The sequence below is a fragment of the Phaenicophaeus curvirostris genome, chromosome 6, assembly GCF_032191515.1.
Source record: "Phaenicophaeus curvirostris isolate KB17595 chromosome 6, BPBGC_Pcur_1.0, whole genome shotgun sequence".
Classification (NCBI taxonomy): domain Eukaryota; kingdom Metazoa; phylum Chordata; class Aves; order Cuculiformes; family Cuculidae; genus Phaenicophaeus; species Phaenicophaeus curvirostris.
In genome coordinates, this window is record NC_091397.1 from 19,018,555 (window position 1) to 19,044,019 (window position 25,465).

Sequence of the window (25,465 nt, forward strand, 5' to 3'; positions counted from 1 at the left end):
CAATATATTAGAAAGATCAACAAATTCTCTTATTTTTCTTTCATATATTTCTAAAATACTGTATAAATACGAGTGAAAAGAAAGGAATGTTAACTATGCAAACTAATTGCTCGACTTGCCAGTGAGCTGACCTGGGCATTCAGCACGATCCTGCAGCATTACAGCACACAGCGGCATGGGACTTTCTTTGCAAACCAAACTCTCCATCATGTTTGAATATGGGCCTTTCCACTCGGAATTGGTGAAAAAAAACCCTTCCTCGGCCACTTCCTAGACAGGGATGGGGACTTTGACGGCAAGGCTGAAAGGTGGGATGGTGAAACCCACCCCCACGCACTTCAGCTCCACAGCTGCTGTGTGGGCCACTGAGTTACAGGGAGGAGAAACTTAAGAGAGGTTTTCTGGATTCTGGAGTTGCTCAATAACAGCGTGGGCAAATTTTCCATATCTTCCAAGGGGAGATAATAGCCCTAGAAGACCAATCCCCACTGATAACTGTGAAATGTGTGAAGGATCATGTGATGGTTCCCAGAAAAAAGCTAAAATTAGCGAAAGGATAAATTATGTGAGTGCCCTCCTTGAAAAAGGAGTAAAGAGAAGCCAACAGAAAACACTGAGGTGTGAGATAAGCTTGTCTCCCTTTCTCCCTCCCTCATATTCAGAAGCCAAAAGTTGAAGGTCTTTCTGTTCAATAGAGTAGCAAGTCTAGAGGGCCACAAAAAGCAAAACTTGCTGATTGACAGGGGTAGCTTTTGGTTATCCAAAGGCTTGAGTAACCCTTACGTTCAAGTTGTTTCTCTGAACTGAAAACAACTTTCAAGATTTCTTAACATCAGCTGTGGCTACAGCAGATATAACTACAGGAAAGGCCCAGGTCTGCAGCATAGAAGCAGTATGCCTGGGATTATCACAAAGCTTAGCATGAAGGATTAATTGCTGTGAGCTAGAAATTAAACTTAAAAAAAAAAAAGGGAAAAAAGTCCTTCAACATGTCCTGGTATGCAATTCTTCTAAGTCACACCCTCCATGAAGTCTAGAAAAGTCAGGAAAGTCACTTTGCTTCATTACTTTAAATGTGCAGATTTTAATAGTCCTGTTTTGCAACTCAGATGACATGAGAGAAGAACATTTTCAGAGTAATTTCAGAAACGAAAAAGTATGGACCTGACCCATACAGATATTATAAAATTCAAAGCAAACCATATCCAATACTTAAAGTTTGAAAAAGAATACAATTTTAACAGCAGGAGTCAAACCCACCTCCATTATATTTATGCTAGCAGTAAATTTGAGGTTATTTGGAATCTTTCTAATTTACTCCACTGTCTTTACAATTAGCTCTCTTTCCAAGGAACTTTTAAATGTCGATTTTGGATATGGGCCAAAACCACTACATTTGGTTCTGAGCTTCCAGCATTCAAAATTTTTGGGAATCATAGAATAGGGCTGGTCAGACCTCTGTTTTTCTAGCCTCATGTGCAATTCAGAAAGCTTCGAACAACCCATACACAAGAAGTACGGTACTGAGGGCACTTTTTTTTTCCTCCTACACAGACGCATCCTTTAAGTGAAGATTTCCATCCCACTAAACACAAACATACACAGACACAGATGCAGGTGACTTACACTGAGAAGTATTTTAACTAAAAAAATTTATTGAAAAGAGCATCAAGCAATGAATGAATCCCTAAGAAAGAAAAGAACAGTATTGGTTTTATGCGCTATTTTCTGGTATTAGATACTCCTAAACTTGTTTAAAACCTAGATGCAGCCAAGCATGCCCTATTTGTTTCACAGAAGCACAATAACACAACTTACACATGAACAGGGAGTGTTTGCAGGTGCTCCACGAATACTATAACAGATATAGATTAGATTAGGCATTATCACGCTACCGGAATGTTATGCTCCACGTGGAATACCCCACGTACAATTCAACAGGAGTAGTTTTCATTAGCTTTTAGACAAAATATCGAGTACAACGGTAATTGTACAAACGCACCACAGCTGACTGGCCATGAAAACCACACTCATAATTTCTTGGCTTCGCTCCAGAACAAACCCAACCGGTTTCACACAAAGTAAACCAACCCTGTGACAATGTGCCGTGAATCTCCCTCTTTTAAAGGGCACCGCGAGGAAAAGACGAGCTCAAACCCACTTTTATGAAAGCAGAGCCATCCTTCTCCCTGGGTGAAGCCTGCGGAGCCCCTGGGGGAAGGCGCCGCTCTTCCCCGCTGCCCCCGCACCGGCGTCCCGCAAACGGTGACAGCGGCCGGCGCGCTCCCTGCTTCAGAGGGCAGGCAGAAACTCGCTAAAGACAAAGTTAAACTCACAAAGTCGGAGCCGTTAGCACGAGAAAGACGTGCTTTTTACTCCCCCCGTGCATCCCGCCTCCAGCTCCAAAAAGCAGCGAGGAGGGACACGTTTAAGCGCAGCTCCATCTTTGCCCGATTCTCCGACTTACCCTCCATCCCTCCGCTCTCTGCCGAGCGAGCCAGGCACGGCTCAAGTTTCTGGCTTTCGTTTTCCTCCATTGTCCCTGCCCACCGGCCGGGCTCCCCTCTCCAGCTCGGGCGGCGCTCGGCCGGGGCTGCGGGCGCCGGGCTCGGGGCGGGGGGAGGCAGCGAAGCCCCTTTCCCCGAGCGAAGCCCCCGCGGGCGCCCCGGCAGGTGACGGCGCTTTCCTGCGGGAGAGCCCCTAGCCCGCCCGCCGCCCCGGCACAGCCAGCCTCTCCAGCACGACTGCAGGCCCGAGCCTCCGCTGGAATCCGAGCCCACCGCCTTTTAAATCTCTGTCATGGGACAAAAGCCTTTCCACAGAATAATTTTATTTTTTTTAAGCTCGTAACCACCAAGCCCACAAACGTTCCTGATAAATGCTCCTCTGTCTTTTTCAGCGTCGAGTTTAAATGTAATTCATTATATAAGCGCTTTGAGGTTTTGTTTTCTGCTGAATTCTTTCAGGCTGCTCACAGAATGAATTAGGGAAACATCAAGATACAGGAATTCAACTTTAGTGAAGCCAATAAAAATGAATGGTAGTGATAGGTTGTTTAGCCTGGAGAAGGGGAGGCTGAGGGGAGACCTCATTGCTCTCTACAACTACCTGAAAGGAGATTGTGGAGAGCAGGGTGCTGGCCTCTTCTCCCAAGTGACAGGGGACAGGACAAGGGGCAATGGCCTCAAGCTCCACCAGGGGAGGTTTAGGCTGGACATCAGGAAAAAACTTTTCACAGAAAGGGTCATTGGGCACTGGCACAGGCTGCCCAGGGAGGTGGTTGAGTCACCTTCCCTGGAGGTGTTTATGGCACGGGTGGACAAGGTGCTAAGGGGCATGGTTTAGTGACTGATAGGAATGGTTGGAATCAGTGATCCAGTGGGTCTCTTCCAACCTGGTGATTCTGTGGTTCTATGATATGTAAGCAGGGAACTTTAGTTAAGAGGGATTTTGAAGCCTTGGTAGTAGAGCATATAGAAACGTATAACTAATTCTCTTTTGGCAGATCGGAGGCAGAAAGCCTGCATCAATAGATCTACTGGGCTGCGAGGCAAAAAAATAATGTGGCTAAGAAGTATGAGATCAAATCCCACAGATTCCCGTAGATGCCACATGTGTTGATTTAGTGGAGAATACCAGACCAAATTAGCCTATCAAAATTATAATGCTGAGCCAAAGTTGGTAGAACAAACCAAGTGTTGAGTTACAGCATCAAGACCAGAAAGTTTATCCGTGGACAACTTCTGAATTAGGTTAAGAACAAAGCATATCAATAAAAATATGCAGTTTCTCATTTAAATCAACCTCATACTGCAACACTAGATAATAGTTAGTATCTTGGAAGTCCTTTAAATAGGCCTAACATAACCTGGTCTTCCAAGCTTTCTTCGACTCTGACTTCAATGTAACCTCAGCTAAATTGCTGGCAATGACCTCCCTACCACCCAGTCCAGACAGGCTAGGAGGATTCCCCTACATTTCCTTCTACATCTCTATCTGGCACAAATGTGACTCTGTCTACTTAGATTATTGAATGCAGAAATGCTTTCTGTATACATAAACTCAATACAGAAGCTTATGGAGAATCACTTTTCTCATGCCTCAATCCTCCCCCTTCCAGACAGAAAACCCATATAACTGAATGACAATTAACAACTGATAAATGAACAAGATTATTATTCATTAGATCAGACACACATATTCTCCAGCACTTAGGACATATTTATTTTCCTTTTTAACAATTAATTTTATATGGTCTCGGAGCCTGGCAAAGGTCCCAGAAATCTGGCAGGGAAAACACAGAAAAAATGAAAATACATTCTAAGCATTAACATTGCTATTTAAGGTCTGTAGTACAGTGGTCCCAACAGAATACTCCTATAGTTGCCTTGCCATATAAACAAAAGAGTGTGATACACATTGTATTTTGAGTAGCGTTTTTACTGGCCTTGGGTTACTCCTGCTCACTCTGATTGTGGACTATTTTAGGAGGAGAAGTAATGGCCAGCCACTCCTACTTATCTGATGTTGCCTCTGTGATATGAAGGAATGTGCCTTTAACACTGAGGTTTTCCAGAGTCTGGACAAGCGTGATGAGCCTCTTGCAACTTATATTCACAGCCAGCTGGAAGGAGAGGAGTACTCTTACAGGAATAGTGCTCACTGAACGCCATCAACTTCAAGAAATATAAAATAACTTGGAAGCCTCAGATAGGAAAAGAAAGCCAGTAGAGTTGCCTCGAAAAGCAACATGAAAGCTGAACCAAGGCATTACCTATACACAGGGCTAAGAAACTGAGAATTAGGAAGCTAAAGACATTTTAAAAGACCGTATCCTGAAATACCATGATGGAAACCACAGAACATAGTGCTTACAAATGCCGGAAAGGAAGGTGCTTCTCCAGCCATGTACAGAAACAGGGTTAGCTCTGGAGACCAGTAGAGTTTGTGCCAAAAGCCTTAATAAGATCAAAATAAATGCACTCTAGCCCCTTCAGAGGCTTTATCTCCATCCACAATAGCAGAAAAAAACCCCTGAGAAATCAGTTTAATTAATTAAAATCTTTAATTTAAAAATTTCATTGAAATTAAAATATCCACTTTTAGCCAGCAACATTAGTTTCCACAGCCACAAGTACAAGACAGAGAGTTGGTCTCTTGACTCCTGTACTTATGTGTCCTAATGAGCAGCCAGGTGCCCTCTGGGATGGTGCCAGATTGGTCTGAAACTGTCACTCTCATGGCCACAGCAAGATGCTCCCACTGCTTAGGCTTTCAGTAAATGGTATTGCTGATACTGCTAGGGAGGTTGAGCAACATAGACCCCCAAAATGCAGAGATGATCAAAGAGAGACTGCTTATTTGGTGGCAGATGTGTGACTTCAAAACTGGTTGTCACCTCAGGAGAACTTCGGCTGCCGAAGGAGTAACTCTAGTGGCATTAGAGAGCGTTGGCAAAAGGTAAGGCTAAATGTGGCATGCTTAAGTATCATGAAGATCTCAAAAGAGCATGCCCAGCCTCAGAGTAAACATTCTCTCTTCTGCTTCTGCTCAGGACAGGGAGCAGTGGGGACAGCAAGGTCTCAAAGCATGTAATAACTTTAAAAGAAAAGTTTTTGGTCCCAAACTGGATTTAATTAATACACGTAACTATGCCATTCCTTAAGATGTTATCTAAGTCTATTTTTAAAAAAATAAATAGTGAAACCTCTTTAGCAGCTGAGAAACTGGAGACAGCCAGAACCATGATACAGTTAGGCTCAAAGAGATTGCTCCCCAGCACAGTCACTGGGATGAATCACTAACGGCAGGTTTAATAAACCTGATTAACGAGTTCACAGCATGAAATCAGCATTTGTTTATCTGCAGGATCAACAATAACAGTGGTTCCTTTTAATTACTTTGCTCAGATCTGGACCCATCAATATCAAAACAATGCATGAAGAATAATTGCTAACAGGTTATGCCTCTACAATTGAGTTTAAAATTAATGTCCCAGAGCAACTTAAACACTTCTGAGTTTAGCATATGCATAAAAAGAACAATTAAAAAATACTGGCTGTGCTCAATTAGTCAAACATAATATGCAACAATGGCTCCATGGCTCCAGCAATTATTCCCAACTAAAAAAAATGGGAAGTTAATAATTAATAGTTAAATCAGAAGAAGCATTCCATAATTAAAGACCTGTCTCAATGTCCATGTGGAATCATTTAAACGAGGAGCAACTGAGAGAGCTGTGGTTGTTTAGCCTGGAGAAGAGGAGGCTGAGGGGAGACCTTATTGCTCTCTACAACTACCTGAAGGGAGGTTGTGGAGAGGAGGGAGCTGGCCTCTTCTCCCAAGTGACAGGGGACAGGACAAGGGGCAATGGCCTCAAGCTCCACCAGGGGAGATTTAGGCTAGACATTAGGAAAAAATTTTTCACAGAAAGGGTCATTGGGCACTGGAACAGGCTGCCCAGGGAGGTGGTTGATTCGCCTTCCCTGGAGGTGTTTAAGGCACGGGTGGACAAGGTGCTGAGGGGCATGGTTTAGAGATTGGTGGGAATGGTTGGACTCGATGATCCGGTGGGTCTCTTCCAACCTGGTGATTCTATGAGTCTATGATTCTGTAGGAGCCATCCTGATATTGTCTAGCCAACTATAGTCCAGAAACAAAATAAATACTAGACCTGAAGTGATGAGGCAGAAGACTGGGAGGAATTACAAGCAGGTCACACAGCAGCACCTCTCCAAGCCCTTACAGAGCCAGAGATCACTCAGGTCTGCCCTGGAGGAGGGAAGCCTCGAGAGGATGCTCCATCCAGTCAAGAAAATTCCCCTGTATGCCAGGGAGTTGTGAGTGGCCATTTGCTACCAACCAGCCAGATCTGGAATCGAGAAAGGAACTTAAACTAACTACAGAAAAACATCACTGAGGGTGGTGAAACTCCAATTTCCACCTCGGCCAGAAGAGAGCAGCTTCAGTGCTGCAATTAATTAGAGCACATCTCTGTTCTAGTTTGTGCTCAGTGAGTTCACTGCGGTCCTTGGTGTGGTCTCTCAATACTTAAAACTAAAATAGGCTCACTCCTAAAAGAAAAGGACTATGTTCAGGTATATATATATAAAATCAGAAATGATATAATAGCCATAAAAGCCACTAGCTTGTACAAGCAAAATGAAAAAAAAATCTCTGAGGTGTATTGATATGAATCTATGCAACCAGATCTAGGGGGAAAGAAATTTACACTATTTTAAAATTAATTATCTACTGATTTGGTATTATACAACAAGGAATCACAGATTTTTAAGATGTGGAGAGGGGATTTATGAACATTTGGTCTCGTCATCTTACTAAGGGATTTCAATGAACTGGGTCCTATTTCTAATGTAAGGAGAGTGGTTAAACTATTCAGTGGTTAAACAAAAGGAAACTTTGGAAGTTTATTTTAAAATTTATGATGACAAACAATCTAACACAACCTCTGGGATTCTTTATCATGAAATTACTTTCACTATTAAAGAATCTGTGGAGAGTTTCAGTATTTATGCTCTGTACATTCCAGTTCAGTTAAGAACTCTCATACTTGCAAGAAAAAATTAGCCAAAAGACTGAAATGGTAATACTCCAGCTGAAGGAAAAAAATAAAAGAAAGGAAAAAAATAAATATGAGCTTCTTTACACACCTCCACAACAGACTTTCATCATGTTTTGTCAGACCTACAGGTTTCAGCTCTTCAAAGCCGTTCAGAGGCTGACAGTGGTGCCAAGAGCTACCACCAGCCTTAATAACTCAAACAGCTATTAAAGAGAGTCACGAAGAGGCTGAACGTGAGATATTCAGGCAGAAGATGTATTTATCTTTCCAATTCCATTACAGATGAAGCTCTGGGGAGCAGCTATAATCATCTGCCACTTGGCATTGCCAAGGACACAGTGTCCCAGTGCACTTCCCATCAACAAGAACTGTGCTGTTAAGCACCTTACACATCTCCAAGTAACAAAGCATCCTTCACTCACTCCAAAAGTCATTTTGCTCAAGCTCACAACTTTCACAACTGAACATCTACATCAGGTTAAATAGGTTAGGTTTACTTTTTTCCCAAGTTTTATTCCTGTTTCCTTTCTTCCCCTCCAATTTTTTAAATAAATGAAAAGGTCTGAAAGCAGTAAACACCTGTGCATGCCCTAAATCAAACTGAGAAAAAGGACTGTGGTCATTACAAAGAAGTGTTATCATTCAAGTGGGAATTCAACCTTCTCCTACATCCATAACTCTCTCTCCCTGGCTAATTTGGGACAATTCCAACAAAGCTAACTCTAGATATACATTAACAGGACTTCCCTTCCTACTGCCCAAGGTAAGATGGAACAGAGCTAAATGAACATAATTACAGGATGCATGTTTCTGACTTATCTAATGCAACACCTTACTTCAGAATTTTATACCCCCACTGTTGTCATCCCACTGTCCCAACCTAACATTAATATTAATACATTGCCACCCGCACAGTCATCTTTAAATGAAGACCCTGGCACGCTACAGCTCCTCCTCAAGCCTGCCAGTCTGGCCAGCCCTTCACTCATCACACTTCCCATGCAGGATCACCTGTGGTAAGGAATGAGATCAGTCTGCAACCACAGAAATAGAAAATATGGACATCTGTTTTTGTAAGGTACCAAAAAAATAACTCTGTGAAAGGAAAATGTGCCTTACATCACGGAAATTTCAATTGCTGGAGTTTAATCAAATAAAAAGCAATATGTGGGTGGGAAGGAACAGGGTAGGGAATAGTTTCTGAGGGAGGTGAAAGAAATGGAGAGGCGAAAGTCACTTTTAAGTCCATCTGCTGTACATTCAAATTATATTTCCCCCAGTGTAAAGCATTTTGGTTTTGATAAGTTCCCTTCTGGATGAATTCACTCAAACAGAGCTCTTGTGAGAGTCTGGATTTGAATTGGTCCAACTTTTTAGCAGTGCCAGAACAACAGACTTAACACCTGAAACACTGACTATGGCTGGTTTCATGGATGTCTGCAGGACCTGGCTGTAAATGTACGAGATGGCATGCTTTAGTTATCAAAGGTATTGAGAATTGCTCCCTGCAAAGTAGAATTACAGTTTAAAAGAAATATGAGAGATAATTTATTTCAGCTCTTACCAAACACACATAGAGCTTACACGACTTTTAGGTATCTGCTTGAATTAATAGGAAATACAAAGTGTATTTTGATGGAGCGCGGGTCCAGAAATCATATAACAGTTCAAGTTATGCTGTGATTACCATAACTGCTTACTTATCAACTGGCAATTCTGATAAATATTTTACCACAAAAGAATACTTTAAATAAAATAACTATTGAATAACTATTAGAAATTAACACAATGGCACGAGTATTGCCAACCCACAGGATTCACACAATTCATGATGATGATCTTTCTTGAAAAGTCACACTTCTGTGAACACTATTCATTTTAGCATTTTCTGGGCTGTATGAAATCATGTATTTGACTTTCCTCCACAATGTCACTGGTAAGAACTAGATTTTTTTTCTGAGACTCAGATTAAAATCATGGGAAAGGTCAGGGACACTGTGACTTAATTAGTTAGGCATTTTTAATTGTTCTTACTGCAGTTTCTCCTTGCCTTCTGCCACAAAGGCAGTACTACACAGCAAATGACAATCTGAACTGAATGTCTGAAAAGAGATAAAGACAAGCAGAATAAAATCTTACAGCTTTGTTTCCAAGCAGATCCGATTTCTAACCCAGCATGGATTGTTATAAGTTGTGGTTTGTAACGCTTTTGATTCTACTGTTGGTAGAGCACCAGCTCTAGCTAGTGTAGAACTTAAAATTTGTAAGTTGCATCAGTGACCTCTTTAACAGCATGTACATCCCCTTCCTTCAAAAGTGCCTCTTTGCCCTTCCCAGACCATGCTGGTGCTATCATTAAGACAGATGATTAGCAAGAAAGCAATCAGAGCTGACAGCAGTGGCACTCCTCTTCTTTCTCAGGCCTGCCCAATCTGTTCTGCCATGATACATGCTTATTAATTCACTCTTCAGTATTTACGATTCATGACTTTAGGGCAACAGGGACCATTTGATTATCTTGTCCAACTTCCCATCTATCACAAGCCATTAAATTTGATGTGGAGTCCTCACACGAAGGCCAAACACTTAAATGAGATGAAGAAGATGACATTACTGATCTCAGGAGACCAAAGCTGCATCTGCACTAGCATTTGTTTCAAACCGCGCCACACATGCAATGAGATCTACTCAGACAATCAGCATAAGGAAGTGAAAGATATCAAGCTCCCAAGTGACTTAACCTTGAGGAAAGTTCTTTCCTCTGCCTTTAATTTCCCAGATCAGACATCCACCTTAAAAAAACCCTCCAAACTATCCTAACTTCAAAACTGTGGTGCACACATCCAGCCACACTCTCCAGCACAGTTGGTCTCTTATGCATGAAAAAAAACTGAAGGGGAATTTGAAAAGCACCTCAAAACTTACCCAGCCTGATGTACATGGAGGGGGGCAAATGCTCCTCAACGTTGCAGATTACTATCTGCAAGGCTGAAGTGCAACAGTTGATTATAATCACTGTCTTTAATACAGAGCTGTCAGTGCTACAAGTGTGTTGTTTGAGAGCATTTCAGCAAGCCGGCCCATGAAGGTGGCTCATGGAGCTGATGGCTCTGGCACACCACGTCCAGCAGCAGCAGGACTGCCACAACCCTCCACCCTGCAACAACCACCTCCACAAATACAGACTTTCTTGCTAGCATGGTTTTGCAAATATACCCATTCTCATTCCATAGATTATGTTAGAGTTGATTGACTGATGTTTAATTACCCTCAGCACTAAGAAATTGCTTCTTGTTTCTTCAGGGTAAACTTCACTTAACTTCAGTTTCCAGAAATCACACTTACTCCCCCTTTGTCAGACAGAACCACTGGTGCTGTAGAACCTGCACTCCATGGGAAAGCCACCTCACAGCCTCCTCCTTGATCACTCACAAGAGCTGAGCTCCCAAAGACTTGCATTATATCTCAGTCTCAGTTTTCATCCTGGAAAACAAGTCTTTGCTTCTCTTCACTTTATTTCTACTATTCCCATCTCCTCCTTGCAGTACAGCTAGCAGGACTGTAAGAGCTGAACTTAATACACTAACAGTAATAAAGAGGTACGTGACCCAAGTTTACCTCTGAAAACACCAGTGTAGCAGCTGGATGCTTCAAGACAGCACAGAGCCCCCAGGGAAAGGGGTGTGAGGCTGAGGCACTCTCCCCAGCTGCTGCAAGGAGCCTGTGGCCATGACTACCTCTTCCCAAAAAGGAAGAGCATGCTTCAGGTCTGGTGAGCAAGCCACAGTGACATGACTCAGGTGTCACATCCTGTTTCTCCTACAACAGGAAGCATGCTCCTCCTGTGCAACATTTTCACAGAGGATAAAAAGTGAGGAAAGGTAACAATGATCCATCTCATCAGGCACCAGGAAGCACATAGAATTGCCTAGAGTGAAAGCAAGAATAAGCAAAGTCAGCACAGAAAGGTGTCATACAAGGTTTAAGTTTATTCAGAGGTAGAATCTCTGCTTCTTTCATGAATAAATGCATAACCCAAGACATCTTAAGTCCAACTGGTTTGTATTTCTTAAAAAATCTTTTTAAACAATGTGATGACTCACAAGTAAGCTCTCCGCTGACAACATAAAATGATATTGTTTTCGTTATCTCCCTTTACAAACTGCAAGTCTGCACTGAGGTATACAAATAGCTCTCATAATATAGCTCATAATATAGCACATGTCTTTACATGCAGCATAGCTGAGGATAAGGAATAGGCAGTAAGTAGTAACAATGACAGGTTTTCCTTCAATCCAAAGAAAAGGTTATTAAATACTAATTGGTAATATGGACAGCTTTTGACTCCAACACTCTGATTTCCAAGACTCATCTGCAAAAGTATAACTTTGTGATTTATTGCATTTTAGTTATCATTTTCATACTATTTTCTTAATCTTTCATAAATGACGAAGTCCAGTATAAATTCACACTTTTTCCCTCTTGTGCTTTTTTGCTCTACAGCTGGCGTTAAAACATAGTACTTTAAGACTGCAGCTGGATTGATATCTAAATCCTTTAACCAGTTGGAGGAGATTCTAGGTGAAGTACTAGAAGGAAAAAAGTATCAAAATCTCTTTAAGACAAGTTGACAATATTACCTACATGCCCTCATTTCAGTTCTATAAGCTCCTATAAATCCTTTCTCACAGCAGAGAGTGACACATGAATGCCCTTGGAAGGGGGCATTGGGTAAGCAAAAGATGAGTTTGCGACCACTGGCTAATATTCTTTCAATGCTTTTAAGTCTACTTTTTTCCAAGGAGTCTTGCCATAAGAGCTGAAATTAAAAACAGCTGGATCCTGGTAGAGAAGCTCTGTCCAGAGCTATCCTTTATCCAGGACTATGGGAGTAAATGTAAGTGCAGAAGATGGTCTGCAGAATGAAAATTAGGGCAGAGGGCTTTACAGGTCTCACATCACTTGAAACACCTAAATAAAATCTGACTAGTTTTCTAAACCCACGGCACTAAACCCAGCCAGAAAACACAGGCTAAATACCACGATTAGGCGGTAAAATGCTACAGGCAGTAATTATCAATCACTTTCTTTTCCCAACCATCAAAGAAGGTAATTTGTTTGTTTTTCCCACTCTGCAAGGAAAAGACTGGGTGGTCTTCTAACTTTAAGAGTCTGAGAAATATTCCTCTAGAAGATAAGGCCACAGTGGGCCTCCTGGGCAGCATGAGGTCCATTTTCAACACTGTCTTGAACTGTATTTATTTTAGTCACAGCCATTAAGACTGTGTCAGTGCTTTGCAAATCATCACTAAATACACTTTCTTCATAGCTCCATGCAAATCTCAGGAGTGTTTCCAAGACACGAATAAAGCCTCAGTTGTTGAAAGGTAGCATGTTTTCTGTTCCTCAGCTGTCTTCATCAGCATGGGACTTCCATACTGCAGGGATTCCTTATTTGGTTAAAGACTGATTTCCCTTCATCTTCAGAAGTTCTTACCAGTCATAAGAATATAGCAGCTTTATTTGATACATTATAAGTAACTGGGAATTCTGAGGCTATGAGTTCATTGGGGGAGTGACATCTCAATAAAACTTAAACATAAAAACTCAGTCTCTTGCAGACAGCTTAAATCAATCATCTTCTTTTTTTAAATATCTAATACATTGCTACACATTCAGACTTTAAAAAGTGAATCAATTTTTTTTTGTATCTTCAGCCCCTTCTTAAATAATGTACATCTGATAATGCCTACACTCAAACCCATACCATTTAAAGTCTAAGTTGCTTGTGTACTAAAACCACCTAAGTCACAGAGTGTTCAGTGTCACAATTTAGCTTCCTTTTGCAGTAAAAGGAAGCTAGGAGAAAATGAGGCAGGAACCAGGCTGAAAAGCTTTCTGAAAGCTGCAGCTGCAGCCAACAGCTGAAATTTAAAATCAGACATTATTTTCTCTCCTCATCTTGTGGGCTCTGCCACAGTTTTCAATAAACCACAAATTCAGCCACAGAAGCACTATTGCTTGTAATTTCCTTTTGCTGATGGAGCTAAAATAAGAACCATAAACACTTCCCCCAAACTTCAGAAAGCAGTGTATGTCACTCCCCAATAGGACTCTTGACGCGTTTCACATGGACAACGTGTTAGGCACGTAGCAAAACTCAATAAGGTCTTGTTAAATTAATAATTCAATGCTGCAAAGCAAACCTGAAACACGAGATCACATGGGTTGTAGAAAGCAGAAGCAGAACTGCATTTCCTTTTCCCAGCCCAGTGAGAGAATAGACATGTGAGAGAACAGACAACAGATATGGTTCCCTGGGATTTCCACAGGGCATGTAGCAACATCCCTTCGTAGAGGAACAAAGAGAAGAGATCCTCCCATTGATTAAAAAAACTGAATAAAGATAGGAAAGAGCCCATAGGAACAAAAGCCAAATCTCCCAGGGGATAGAGATTACCAATGTCATCACAGAAAATGCACTGGTCCAGGCAGCTTTCAACATTAATGAGTTGGAAAGAGGGTATAAGTGAGGTGGCAGAGCTTAGTGAGAACATGATGATACTCAGTGAAGTAAAGACAAGGTCTGATTATGAAGAAGAGACTTCACAAGATTCACTGACTAGGCAGTAAAATGATAGATGAAATCCCACGTAGACGAATATAAAGTGATGCACATTGACTTTGAACATATTATTACCACTCAAAACCAGAGTTTGAGGTTGCAATAGTTTCATGGAAACTTCAGCTCAGTGCTCATTAGTGATTAAAAAACCAAATACATGTTAGAAAATGCTAGGGAAAGAATAGCAAACAAGACAGATAATATCATTATGCTACTGCACAAATCCATAGCCTACATTTTGAATATTGCATGCAGTTTTAATTCCCTCCAGGTCAAAGAAGATACAGCAGAAATAAAAATATTAAGAAAAAGGCAGCATGGATGATCAAAGTTATGGAACAGTTTCTGTACAAGGGACAACTAAATTATGTAGGACTCTCCATTCTGAAAACAGATGACTCAAACATCTGTTTGAGGTCTATAAACATGAGTGACAGAGAGAAGCTGAATAGGGAAAGACTGATCATTGTCTCGATACTGACTCCAGGGTTATCAAATGAAACAAATAGGCTAATAAGTTAAAAATGCATAGATATGAATATTAATTTCACAGAGCACTATGGAAGTATTGATAAGCTGGGGGGCTTCTTGCTGTACTTGCTGTAGGGCACTGCAGTTGCTGAGTTTACAAGAGTTTAAAAAAATAAAAAAACCCAAATTAATGGCCAAAAATTTCTACTGAGTACTGTTAAAAAAAGGGGCATAATTTTTTATTTCTTTCAAGTAAACTCTTGTCATATATTGCAAGGAGCTGGGAGGATATTCCAGAAGTATCACCATATACTCTCCTTAATCCTTTATTCTTCCCTAGGTAACCATCACCATCTGAGAGAGCCTGTTGGGCTGGACCTCTGGTCTGACCTGCTACAACTGCTCTTACACTTGACGAGGTACAAGAAGTCCTAATGCTGACAGTAACACTTTGCCATACATCCTAAACATAAAGAAACAGAAGCACTTACATTACAACAGAAAAATAACAACCCCAGACCTAATCAAAACACTCTGCTGTGTAGTGAGAATCGTATGGAAATCTCCTGGAGTGAGGATATGGGAGAGAATGAATGGCACACAATATGTTAAGTCATATCGTTTCATCTGTTGTAAAAATGGCCTGAAACATTTGTCTACACAGGAGAGTTACTGTAGCAGAAACTAGAGAATTAATTTGCAGTGCTTCAGCTATTCCACAGAGGTGGTGGACAATGCAGGGTAAATCTTACATAGCATCAATGTCCAAAGCTCTGGCTACCACCAAGTGTCAAAACTCTATTAAACCTTTTGAACAAGGGTTCTGTACAGCTTTGAGATGCAGAGATCATCTTTTCTCACTCATTAACTTTTCATGCCACTCTGGAGGACTTCAGGTGCTATGACTCAGACTGAAGCCTCGGGTAGGACCAAGCCTCCCTTGCCCTTCCCCATCTTTCTGGGATATGGCACTGAGAGTAAGGGCAGGCAAGGCTGTGCAGATAAGCGCACAGTACTCCAGAATGCAGTACTAGGATCTGGTAGTATAGGATCATTGGCACTTTGCTCATTTAGAAGCATGAAATATCTACCCACACTTACGGCACACAACCTCTCCCATAAAGGCATCAGATGTCCCATCCCCCTAGTTCTTTGTAAATTTGCTTTTCTATTCCCTTACCTTATTGAGGCGTCTAACCACCTCCTTGCTTTTCTGTTCAAGAAAACAGGAGACTTCTTTTTTCTGTTTTTTTTGTTGTTGTTGTTGCTGTTAGTCAGGAGATTTTTCAAGGGCAAAGAATAATACACCTTTTATTAAGCAGCTAAGCACAGTAAGAAAGTTTTTACTAGCAATTTCTCAAGGAGCGTTATGACTGGCTGACTTGAAAGAGGCCCATCTAGAATCTCATTAGATTTTCAAATACTTTAGAAAACAGTTCTTACTGAATTATCAAATTTGCAGGAAAGCAATGGCAGTTTCATACCTGAGATCACACACTCCTGTGTTAACTGCAGAAACATATTAGACTTGTAAAGAGTGTCATGTACTCGTAACTGCTGCAGTAACAGGGAGCTGCTGGGGTATGTTGGAGAAGGCTCTTCATAAACATTTTATTTGCACGATTAAATACTGTTTTTCAGAACAATGCACACATGAGATGATCTACAGTGATGCATCTCAGTAATTCTTGACCCAGAAAATCTGAAGTGGTTAAAAAAAGAAAACACAAAAGCTTCATGGGTGTGGAGCACACACAGTTCACAACACCTTGCATAAGCAATCTTTGCATACTGCTCCTCGGTCAGAGCAGCCAAACCTGGCCTCTGCAGGAGACAAGGCCCCTGCATACTGACCTGTGAAGGTGGCTGGAAGCTAGCAGGAGCATTGCTATATATGGAAGTATCTTCAAGTTTTCTTTTTAACATTTCCACAACATTTTTTACAGTTAGCAATTCCCATGTAGACTGTTCTCCTCAAGAGCCAAGCATATATTAAATTCTAAATTTTAGGCTCATGTTCCTGATTCTCTGTATGAAGACTTTCCTATTTCTATTTTTGCCCAACACTTTTTGTCAAGCTGTTTTGCTGCCAACAGCCTAGACAATCAGTTTCTTAAACACTTCTCTCTTAAAACAAAACAACCCAACCCAGAACATATTCTAAGGAGACTCTCACCATCACACAATGCAGTTTTATAAGCTGAGGACTGTCTGTCTTTCCCTCACACTACATTTCTGTTTGCAAACCCACACCAGATGGTGTTGTTCCATGACTCCCGGCCAGACTTTGAAAACACAAGCATGAAGCCTGCTCTTAAACTTCTGTCCATAACACTTCAGCGTTTGCTGTGGCTTGCTCAAAGAGTTGTAAACAGCACTTCCATCTATACTTTGACCCCAATCCATGTAGACACATTGCAGCATCGTCACCGGGCTCTGCTGAGCAGTGCTGGGATCTCAGGTCTGCGCGGCATATGGCACCACACTGAGAAGGTAACACTTCTTCCTCTCACACAAACACACACACGCATGCTGCAATTGCCTGCTTAGCTGTTTGTTCTCTCACCTCTCGGCTCATCATCATCAATGTATTTTGCTGACAACATATCTTTTTATGTCCCTTATAGCCCCTTGTGGAAAGCAAACCAAGAAAAGCTATTGCAGTATGTAGAGATGAAAGCACAGTTAAAAGGCTGATACTTCAAAGCTGTTGGTAGCTGGACAGAATAGTTGGACTAGTGAGAGGCAGAGAGCTGGGCTGGGGGGTTACAATACCTGGAGGACGTTCAGCATCAATAAAGCTGCCTCCAGGGACAGGCAACACCCACCTCCTGCAGGTGCTCAAGCTGCAGTCCCTTAAAGCACACAGCCCAGCAGGAAAGCCAAATCACTTCCTGCCTTGCTACTTCATCTTAAGACTTGTCCTAGCTTTTCACTTTGTGGTCATCACTTTGTGGGCTGTGCTCAATGTCCTGCCAATGAAATACATGCAAACTTTGCAAAACTAAACAAACATGGAAAGTCCCAAAGCACTGAGAAAATTAGTTGCTCTCCACCCATTGCCTGTTTCAAAACTTTCTTTGCAGCTTCAAAGTACAGGCTTCTAATGACAGTTAGAGGAAAACAGATGAACAGAGAAATCAGACTTTGTCAACAGAGATATTAACAACATGCAAAACACTTCTTTCTTTTTTTAAAAAAAAATATATTAAACTTGCATTTCTTTCTCATCCTCACCAAAACAAAATTAGAATCTGCAGAAACACATCCTGCGCGCTGCCCACGGCTGGGATTGGTGTGGGCAGAGGAACAGGGGGCAGGGGAACAGGGGAGCCTCGGGCAATGGGAGCCTGGCAGTGGAGCCCTGGGCAATGAGAGCAGGGTGCAGGGGAGCCCCGGGCAATGGGAGCAGAGTGCAGGGGAGCCCCGGGCAATGGGAGCAGAGTGCAGGGGAGCCCCGGGCAATGGGAGCAGAGTGCAGGGGAGCCCCGGGCAATGGGAGCAGGGGAGCCCCTGGCAATAGGAGCCCTGGGCAATGGGAGCAGGGTGCAGGGGAGCCCTGGGCAATGGGAGCCCTGGGCAATGGGAGCCCTGGGCAATGGGAGCAGGGTGCAGGGGAGCCCTGGGCAATGGGAGCAGGGTGCAGGGGAGCCCTGGGCAATGGGAGCCCCCGGCAATGGGAGCAGGATGCAGGGGAGCCCCGGACTATGGGAGCAGGGGAGCCCCGGGCAAGGTCCCGGCAGCCGGTGCGCTGCTGCCCCCTCCCGGACAGCATCACCCGCGGGGGTCACGGCCACCCAGGACCCCTCGTGTATTTCCGAGGGAAATACACAGGGATGGTGGAGTTATTCCAGAGACAAGGCAAGGGCCGACTGTGAGAACTGTGGCTCGCAGAAAGAGTGGGAGAGCTGAAGGAGAGAGAGAGGGGTGCTGAATACAGACAGGCTGCTCCTAGAGGGGTCACTCTGGCTGTATTTCACAGAATCACAGAATCACAGAATAACCAGGTTGGAAGAGACCCACCGGATCACCGAGTCCAACCGTTCCTACCAAACACTAAACCATATCCCTCAGCACCTCGTCCACCCGTGCCTTAAACACCTCCAGGGAAGGTGACTCAACCACCTCCCTGGGCAGCCTGTTCCAGTGCCCAATGACCCTTTCTGTAAAGAATTTTTTCCTAACGTCTAGCCTAAACCTCCCCTGGCGGAGCTTGAGGTCATTCCCTCTTGTCCTGTCCCCTGTCACTTGGGAGAAGAGGCCAGCACCCTCCTCTCTACAACGTCCTTTCAGGTAGTTGTAGAGAGCAATAAGGTCACCCCTCAGCCTCCTCTTCTCCAGGCTAAACAACCCCAGCTCTCTCAGCCGCTCCTCATAAGGCCTGTTCTCCAGCCCTTTCACCAGCTTTGTTGCCCTTCTCTGGACTCTCTCCAGAGCCTCAACATCCTTCTTGTGGTGAGGGGCCCAGAACTGAACACAGTATTCGAGGAGCGGTCTCACCAGTGCCGAGTACAGAGGGAGAATAACCTCCCTGGACCTGCTGGTCACGCCGTTTCTGATACAAGCCAAGATGCCATTGGCCTTCTTGGCCACCTGGGCACACTGCTGGCTCATATTCAGTCACTGTCAACCAACACCCCCAGGTCCCTCTCCTCCAGGCAGCTTTCTAGACAGACTTCTCCCAGTCTGTAGCACTGCATAGGGTTGTTGTGCCCCAAGTGCAGGACCCGGCATTTGGCCTTGTTAAACCTCATGCCATTGGACTCTGCCCAGCGGTCCAGCCTGTTCAGATCCCTTTGCAGAGCCTCCCGACCCTCCAGCAGATCGACACTTCCACCCAGCTTAGTGTCGTCCGCAAACTTGCTAAGGGTGCAACTTGCTAAGGGTGCAAGACATCTCCCTTGCATAAGGGTGCAATTTGCACCCTTGCAAACCCTTGCAAAGGGTCCCTATGCACCCTTGCATAAGGGTGCAATTTGTAAGACATCTCTCCCGTGGCAGAGGATATGTAATCAAATTAAAAACAGACAAACAATAACAGAAACGTTCCCAGACGGTTTGTCTTCAAAGCTTATTCTCCATAATCCTGAGCCCGCCACCAAAAAGATGATGAAATTATTTCTGTGATGTACTTACTCCTCGTACCAAAGGCTCGCACCCACTCTGAAGGGTTGATGTGCTCAGGTTCCCTCAGATCAAGAGGAAGGCCTCTTGATATTTAAATCTGGGGCTTGTAAAGCCTCATCTCACCTCAACTACTGCTTCCCTCCACTGAAACAAAACCAGCCACATGGGATGATGTGCAGCGCTGCATAAATGAGAGATGTTGTAGGATTCAGCAGACAGGGAGCCAGCACAGCTCTAGAGAGTTATATGATCTGTCCTTGCTGTTCTGCAGCATCTAATGGCCAGTCAGTTCCTGCTTCAGCCTTCTCCTCACAAGTAACTCTAAGCAAAGCACTGTGCACAAACCCAAGCCTGAAGTCACATCATAGCAGATTGCTAAGGTAAGAGCCCCTCTGAGAGAAAAGTCCAAAAAAAGTTTATCAGGCCTGCATAAGAAAAATTAAAGTTATTCTTAGATGCTGTGTTTAGGAAACCTCAAAGTGATCGTCTTGAACAGACAGAAGTAGAAGTTCTCTAACAGGCAGGCATGAAACAACTTAAAATCTCCAGGCTTTGTTCTCAGGGTGAAGCCTCAGACTGTTGGCTCTCACCACAGCCCCAAAACTGGCTAGACCACAAGACAATCTGCTGCAAGCCAGTATAATAAGATTGACTAACCACTTAAACTCTACTTAAGATCTTATGACACTTGGTTTTGGTGTTACACTGACGATCCAGGCATGCACACGTGGCACTTTGCACATTCACTGCATTGCCATCAATGTGAATGCCTAAGTTCTGAGGGAAAATTCTTTATAATTGCTGTTTTGTTACTGGAGTTGATGTCTGGTTGAAGATAAAAGCAAAACAAAACATAAATTGTTACACCAAATACAAGCTGTGATGCTGCAGGAATTTTGAACTGCTCATATAAAATACTTGCGCATGGGACATTCTGCATTACTTCGTAACATCACTACATTTTCATCACAAGGATGGGGTTAGATTTAAATGCCAAGAACACATTGGTGTTGCCTACAGAAAAAAAATACTCAAGGAATTTATAGCTGATATACCAAAAAAAAAAAAACCCCAAAAAACCCAAACTCAAAACGATTAAACTAAGGTTGGCAAAGTCTTTACACGTATTAGATAAAAGACTTGGAAAACAGATGCTCCTTCTTACCAGCAGCCAAGATCTTCTAATATCCCTACAACTTGTTAATCAACTAACATATGGTACCACTTTAGGAGAACACACCATTCTGATTTTGCATTTACATGGTCTGTTTCCTACAGAACAATTGTCAAGATTTAGCCATTGAAATATAACCTTGTAATTTTTATTATTATACTTTAAATTAATCAATAAGCATGGAAATAAAAACAGAATACATTTAAATCCAAACAATAAGTAAAGCTCATTTTCACATGGTTTCCAGTGATGGATGGATTTCCTCTTACCAGTATGTATAAAATTAATAATTTGCTGCAAAATTACAATGTAAAAGATCTGTTGGCTTTGACTTAAATCCCTTGAAAACCCAATACATTAATTTTTGGGGGGCAAAGCTAAACTGTCAAGGCAAAAGCTTGGTAATATCTCCATAAGGTTGTTCCCAGATATACATACCTTGATTAACGTGTTTTAACTTCTGTTTTATGCACATATGAGGCCTTACTGACACCTATAAAGACACCATAATTTACTTCAACATAATATTTATGAAAACATATTAGTTAAAAATTTAAAATGTAATGAAGTGGGTTTTTTTATAGTGAACTCTCTCCATCTATATAGCCTTAAACCAGTATTGCTTTGCTGACCTGGTCTCTCTCATTGCGCTGCTGGCTTAATTTAACAACATGCAGCTGCTGGGCCTTTACAGCTTCTGCCACCTTTACACAAATCCAGCACAAGCGTATTCATAATATCACACACCTTGTACAAACCCACCACCACTTAATCTGGGTGCCAGGTTGTGGTTTCTGCTACTTCACCACCCCATAGCGCTGTCATCAGCCTGCTCCCCAAAGGCATTGTGCACACCCAGCTTACAGACTGCTGCAACAGTGCATCCCGGTCCGTGCTGCTTCTCCAACACTGAATTAACCACAATGGTTGTTGCACCACACACAGGTGGGGTTTGGCTGCCATGGTTCTTTCAGCAGTGCCACTGTACCTCCGCAGCCCTGCCTGTACCAGCTCTGGGCCAGGGTGGCAAGGGTCAATTAAATAAGGTGCAAAGGTGGGGGGCATCAGGCGCTCCCAGCTTTGCAACAGACAGCAAGGGTATTTTGTCATGTTACCCTGTAGACAAGGTGACGGCCAAATAGCTGTGGTCAGAGTGTGGAAGGGAAGGACTGTACCTGCCCAGCCACAGAAACTGTAGGCAACAACAAAGAAATTTGGCAGAGAAAGTCTATAAAGCAGTAACGCTTGTGGAGAAAGCTTAGGGGGACATTTATATTTCCGATTTAAATTAAAGATAGGCAGTTCTGAATATATGTGATACATATATATTCTGCATTTTGAGGTTGTTAGGAGGGTTTGGTTTTGGCTGTTTTGTAATGCTTTTAACATCAGACACAGATGTAGCACAATTTAAAAAACACTTTCAATGCACTGTCATATGGAAGCTTGTTTACAAGTACAAAAAGACTTGCCTTACAGTGCCACTTCTCAGCACTTCGAATGAAAATGGATGCAGTTCTATTTAAAAGAAGAGATAATTGTAAGATTTCTGAATACTTGAAATGGACTAAAAGCACCCAGCATGTTTTACAGATAAATTACCAGTTTTCTTTCAGGATTTCCAGTGGCAGGATAAAAATGAAAGTAAGGCAAGAGAATTCCTGAAATTTATCTAGGATGTAGTTTAAAATTTAAAATCTAGGCTTTCATTTGCAAGAAATACAAAGGCAAAAGTTATAGGAAAATAAAGTGATGTAAAAGAAGTGAAATAAAGAAAATGCTGCAACTTTTAGTTATCTGACACTTCAAAAAAATGAAAAATTTATATAGGTAGGCTGGAAGACAATCTGACATTCTCAATTTATTCATGATTAAACTTTTAACGAACCCATATATACACTTGCATGCACAAACACTTAATGCTACACCTGTATGTTTTACAGAGTATCTCTCCCTCTCTATATTGTTCATCATCAATTAAATTATAAACTGTATCAAGAAGAGCAAAAACTTCCTGTACAATATGTGGTATAACAGTCCACTGAATTCTAGTATGAGTTTCAGGCTACTACTCAGAATATAAAAATTTATACTTTAAATTGGATTGCAGAAATCCTCTCTCAGTTAAATATTTTATTTTCATTTAAAAATTGTAATAGTCTTCTTAAACAGATGCATGAGTGAAATAAACAGTAATAGTTTCACATTTTGGTATACATATTTGACAGAGAGCTTTAAGAAATCCAAAGCAGGTGATACTGTCTGTGGAAGATAACATTGAAAATAAGCCCCACTTGGCCAAGTCCCAAAACAGAGCACGGTATGGGATCAGACACTCAACACCGGCATGTGTCTCTTCTCAAAGGCTGGCACATACGTGACAGGGACAGTGTGTGATGATGGCACACCTGAGTATACAAGCAGCTTCAACAGGCAAACTCACTTCACACCTGCATCAACATTTTTTGCCTCGAAAGGTGTTGCAGAGAATACCTCAATAAATTATCTGGTGGAAGGTATTGCTTTTATCTCCAGCTTATTTTGTTTTTTTCTTTTAAGTAACTACTTTCTTTGAGTTCTACTGCACAGAAGTTAAGAAACTCCCTAATTTGCTTACCAGACAAATTCCTTGGGACAACAAAAGGAGAACAAGTGTGAATTTTCAACAGTTAAGACTTTTGGGGTGCAGAGGCTTTTTGACATCTGCATAACAGTTCTACAAAGGGCCCATAAGCAGCAGTGGATACTTAGCCACTGGGATGAAAACAAATTTCCCATCGACAGTCCAGGAGCAGACAGGGACGCAGGGACCATGCCCGACCTGGCTGAGACCCTGAGCTCTGTTTCACTTCACCCAAGCTCCTCCTCCCTGAGCCAGCCCCATGGGGGTGAGCTGGGGGCAAGGGGACTCCAGGGGGTCCCACTCTTCTTCAGCACACACTCCGCTGCAACAGGAGCACCTTCATCATGTAATGCAGGAGTACATGGGCTTTCATTTCGCCTCCACGCCCAGGTCCGCTGACCACAGCCTGTAGTGCTTCCAGCATGACAGCACACACTTCTGGATAAAGTACAGAATTAGGTATTCCTTGAACACCTCTCTACCTTCGATTAAAGTGAGAGAGAAGTGCATTTAGACAAACACTTTCATTCTAATATGCTTGCCTAGGATATCTAGCTCTGCCTTGAGGGAGCTTTGGATTGCCCTGCTATTGATATTTAAACAGAGCCCTTGATTTGAAATCGTTGACAGAAGTACCCTAAAGCAACCTGAAACAGCTGAAAAGATAAGGACTTCACAGACACATAGATGGGCAAAATTACCCCGCTCTCTCAATCCAAGCTCCTGGATAATGAAATGCACTGCTAATGTTTCTCAGAGGTTACCTCATCAGCTTAGGCTGATACTTTGTCATACAAGCTGTAGCTGATCTGCTTTTGTTCTCTTTTCTAACTGAAACCCTTGTTATACCACCAAATTAGTATGAGATCAAAGCTATACCAGATACCCACAGTTCCCCCAGCCCTCAACAAAGAAGATACTATGTTTGCAATACGGACAATGATATTTCTAGATAATAACAAGATGCATGAAATCAAAACTTCATATAATTTTAACTTACTGAGCTATTCTCCTCCAGCAGAGCGTACTGCACCAGCTATTAGCAACAAGAAGGGAATTTCCTCCTCAGACTATTCTTGAAATAGATTGCAGTAAGTCTTCCTTTCCAACCTCAGCTTTCAACAGCAAAAGGAAGCAACTCTCAATCTACAGGCAGGAACAACCTCACAAACTAAAAAAAACTCACAAAACCTACCCCCCTTCTCAAATTTTGACTAGCCCTTTATTAAAGGTCAACACAGCCATTTAAGAAATAAGATCTCTATGAGCTGTTTTAAAAGACTTCCTACTGCAGAAACCTAAATCATAGCATAATGCTTACTTGTCTTGCCTTTCAAGTCCGGAAAGCTCACTTTTAGTAAGGAAACAAGTTTTCACTCACTCTGTATGTGTATTTTTGTAAGCCAATCTTGTAAATAAACCAGTGACATTTAAGGGCCATAGTGAGCAGATTGCTTTTGCTGTGAATGTTAAATGAAAATTTCTGTATCAGCCCCACACAGCTTGGCAAGATCTGGGAATTCACCCCATACAACAGGGCCAACACTCAGAAAACAAACAACAACAAAAAGGTTCAGGTGGTAACAGCCTCCTGACAACTTTACTCCAAGCAGATATCATTAATAGGCAAGGAAAAGACAAAATATTTACTGAGTGGCTGTATAAATGTGCACTGTGCAGTATGGAACAATCTCATTTTGAAGACCTCAGTTAAATGGAAGCCAAATCAATAGCTAAATCATATGCTAGAGCCTGATAGAGCATTGTCTACAGCAATGATGAAAGGTGGGCATCAGCCCACTTGTCTGACTGCTGAGTTCAGTTACTGAGCAAATAGAGGAGTCATTCATATTTGGGGTTCGT

At 42.3% G+C, this 25,465-nt stretch overlaps 1 protein-coding gene across 10 annotated transcripts in view; it reads right to left on the reverse strand.

Moving 5' to 3' along the window:
• Positions 1-25,465, reverse strand: part of KIAA1217 (KIAA1217 ortholog) — a 246,086-nt gene that overhangs the window by 184,721 nt on the left and 35,900 nt on the right. For 4 of the 10 annotated variants that reach the window (XM_069859461.1, XM_069859459.1, XM_069859462.1 and 1 more), the window contains exon 1: positions 2,468-2,618. The exons of 5 other annotated variants lie outside the window; for them this stretch is intronic. In XM_069859461.1, coding sequence (XP_069715562.1) covers positions 2,468-2,537 — 70 coding nt within the window. In that variant the 5' untranslated portion in view covers positions 2,538-2,618. Of the gene's footprint in view, positions 1-2,467; positions 2,619-22,094; positions 22,115-25,465 lie in introns of those variants that run through there. One more of the 10 variants, XM_069859466.1, reaches the window with a different exon arrangement.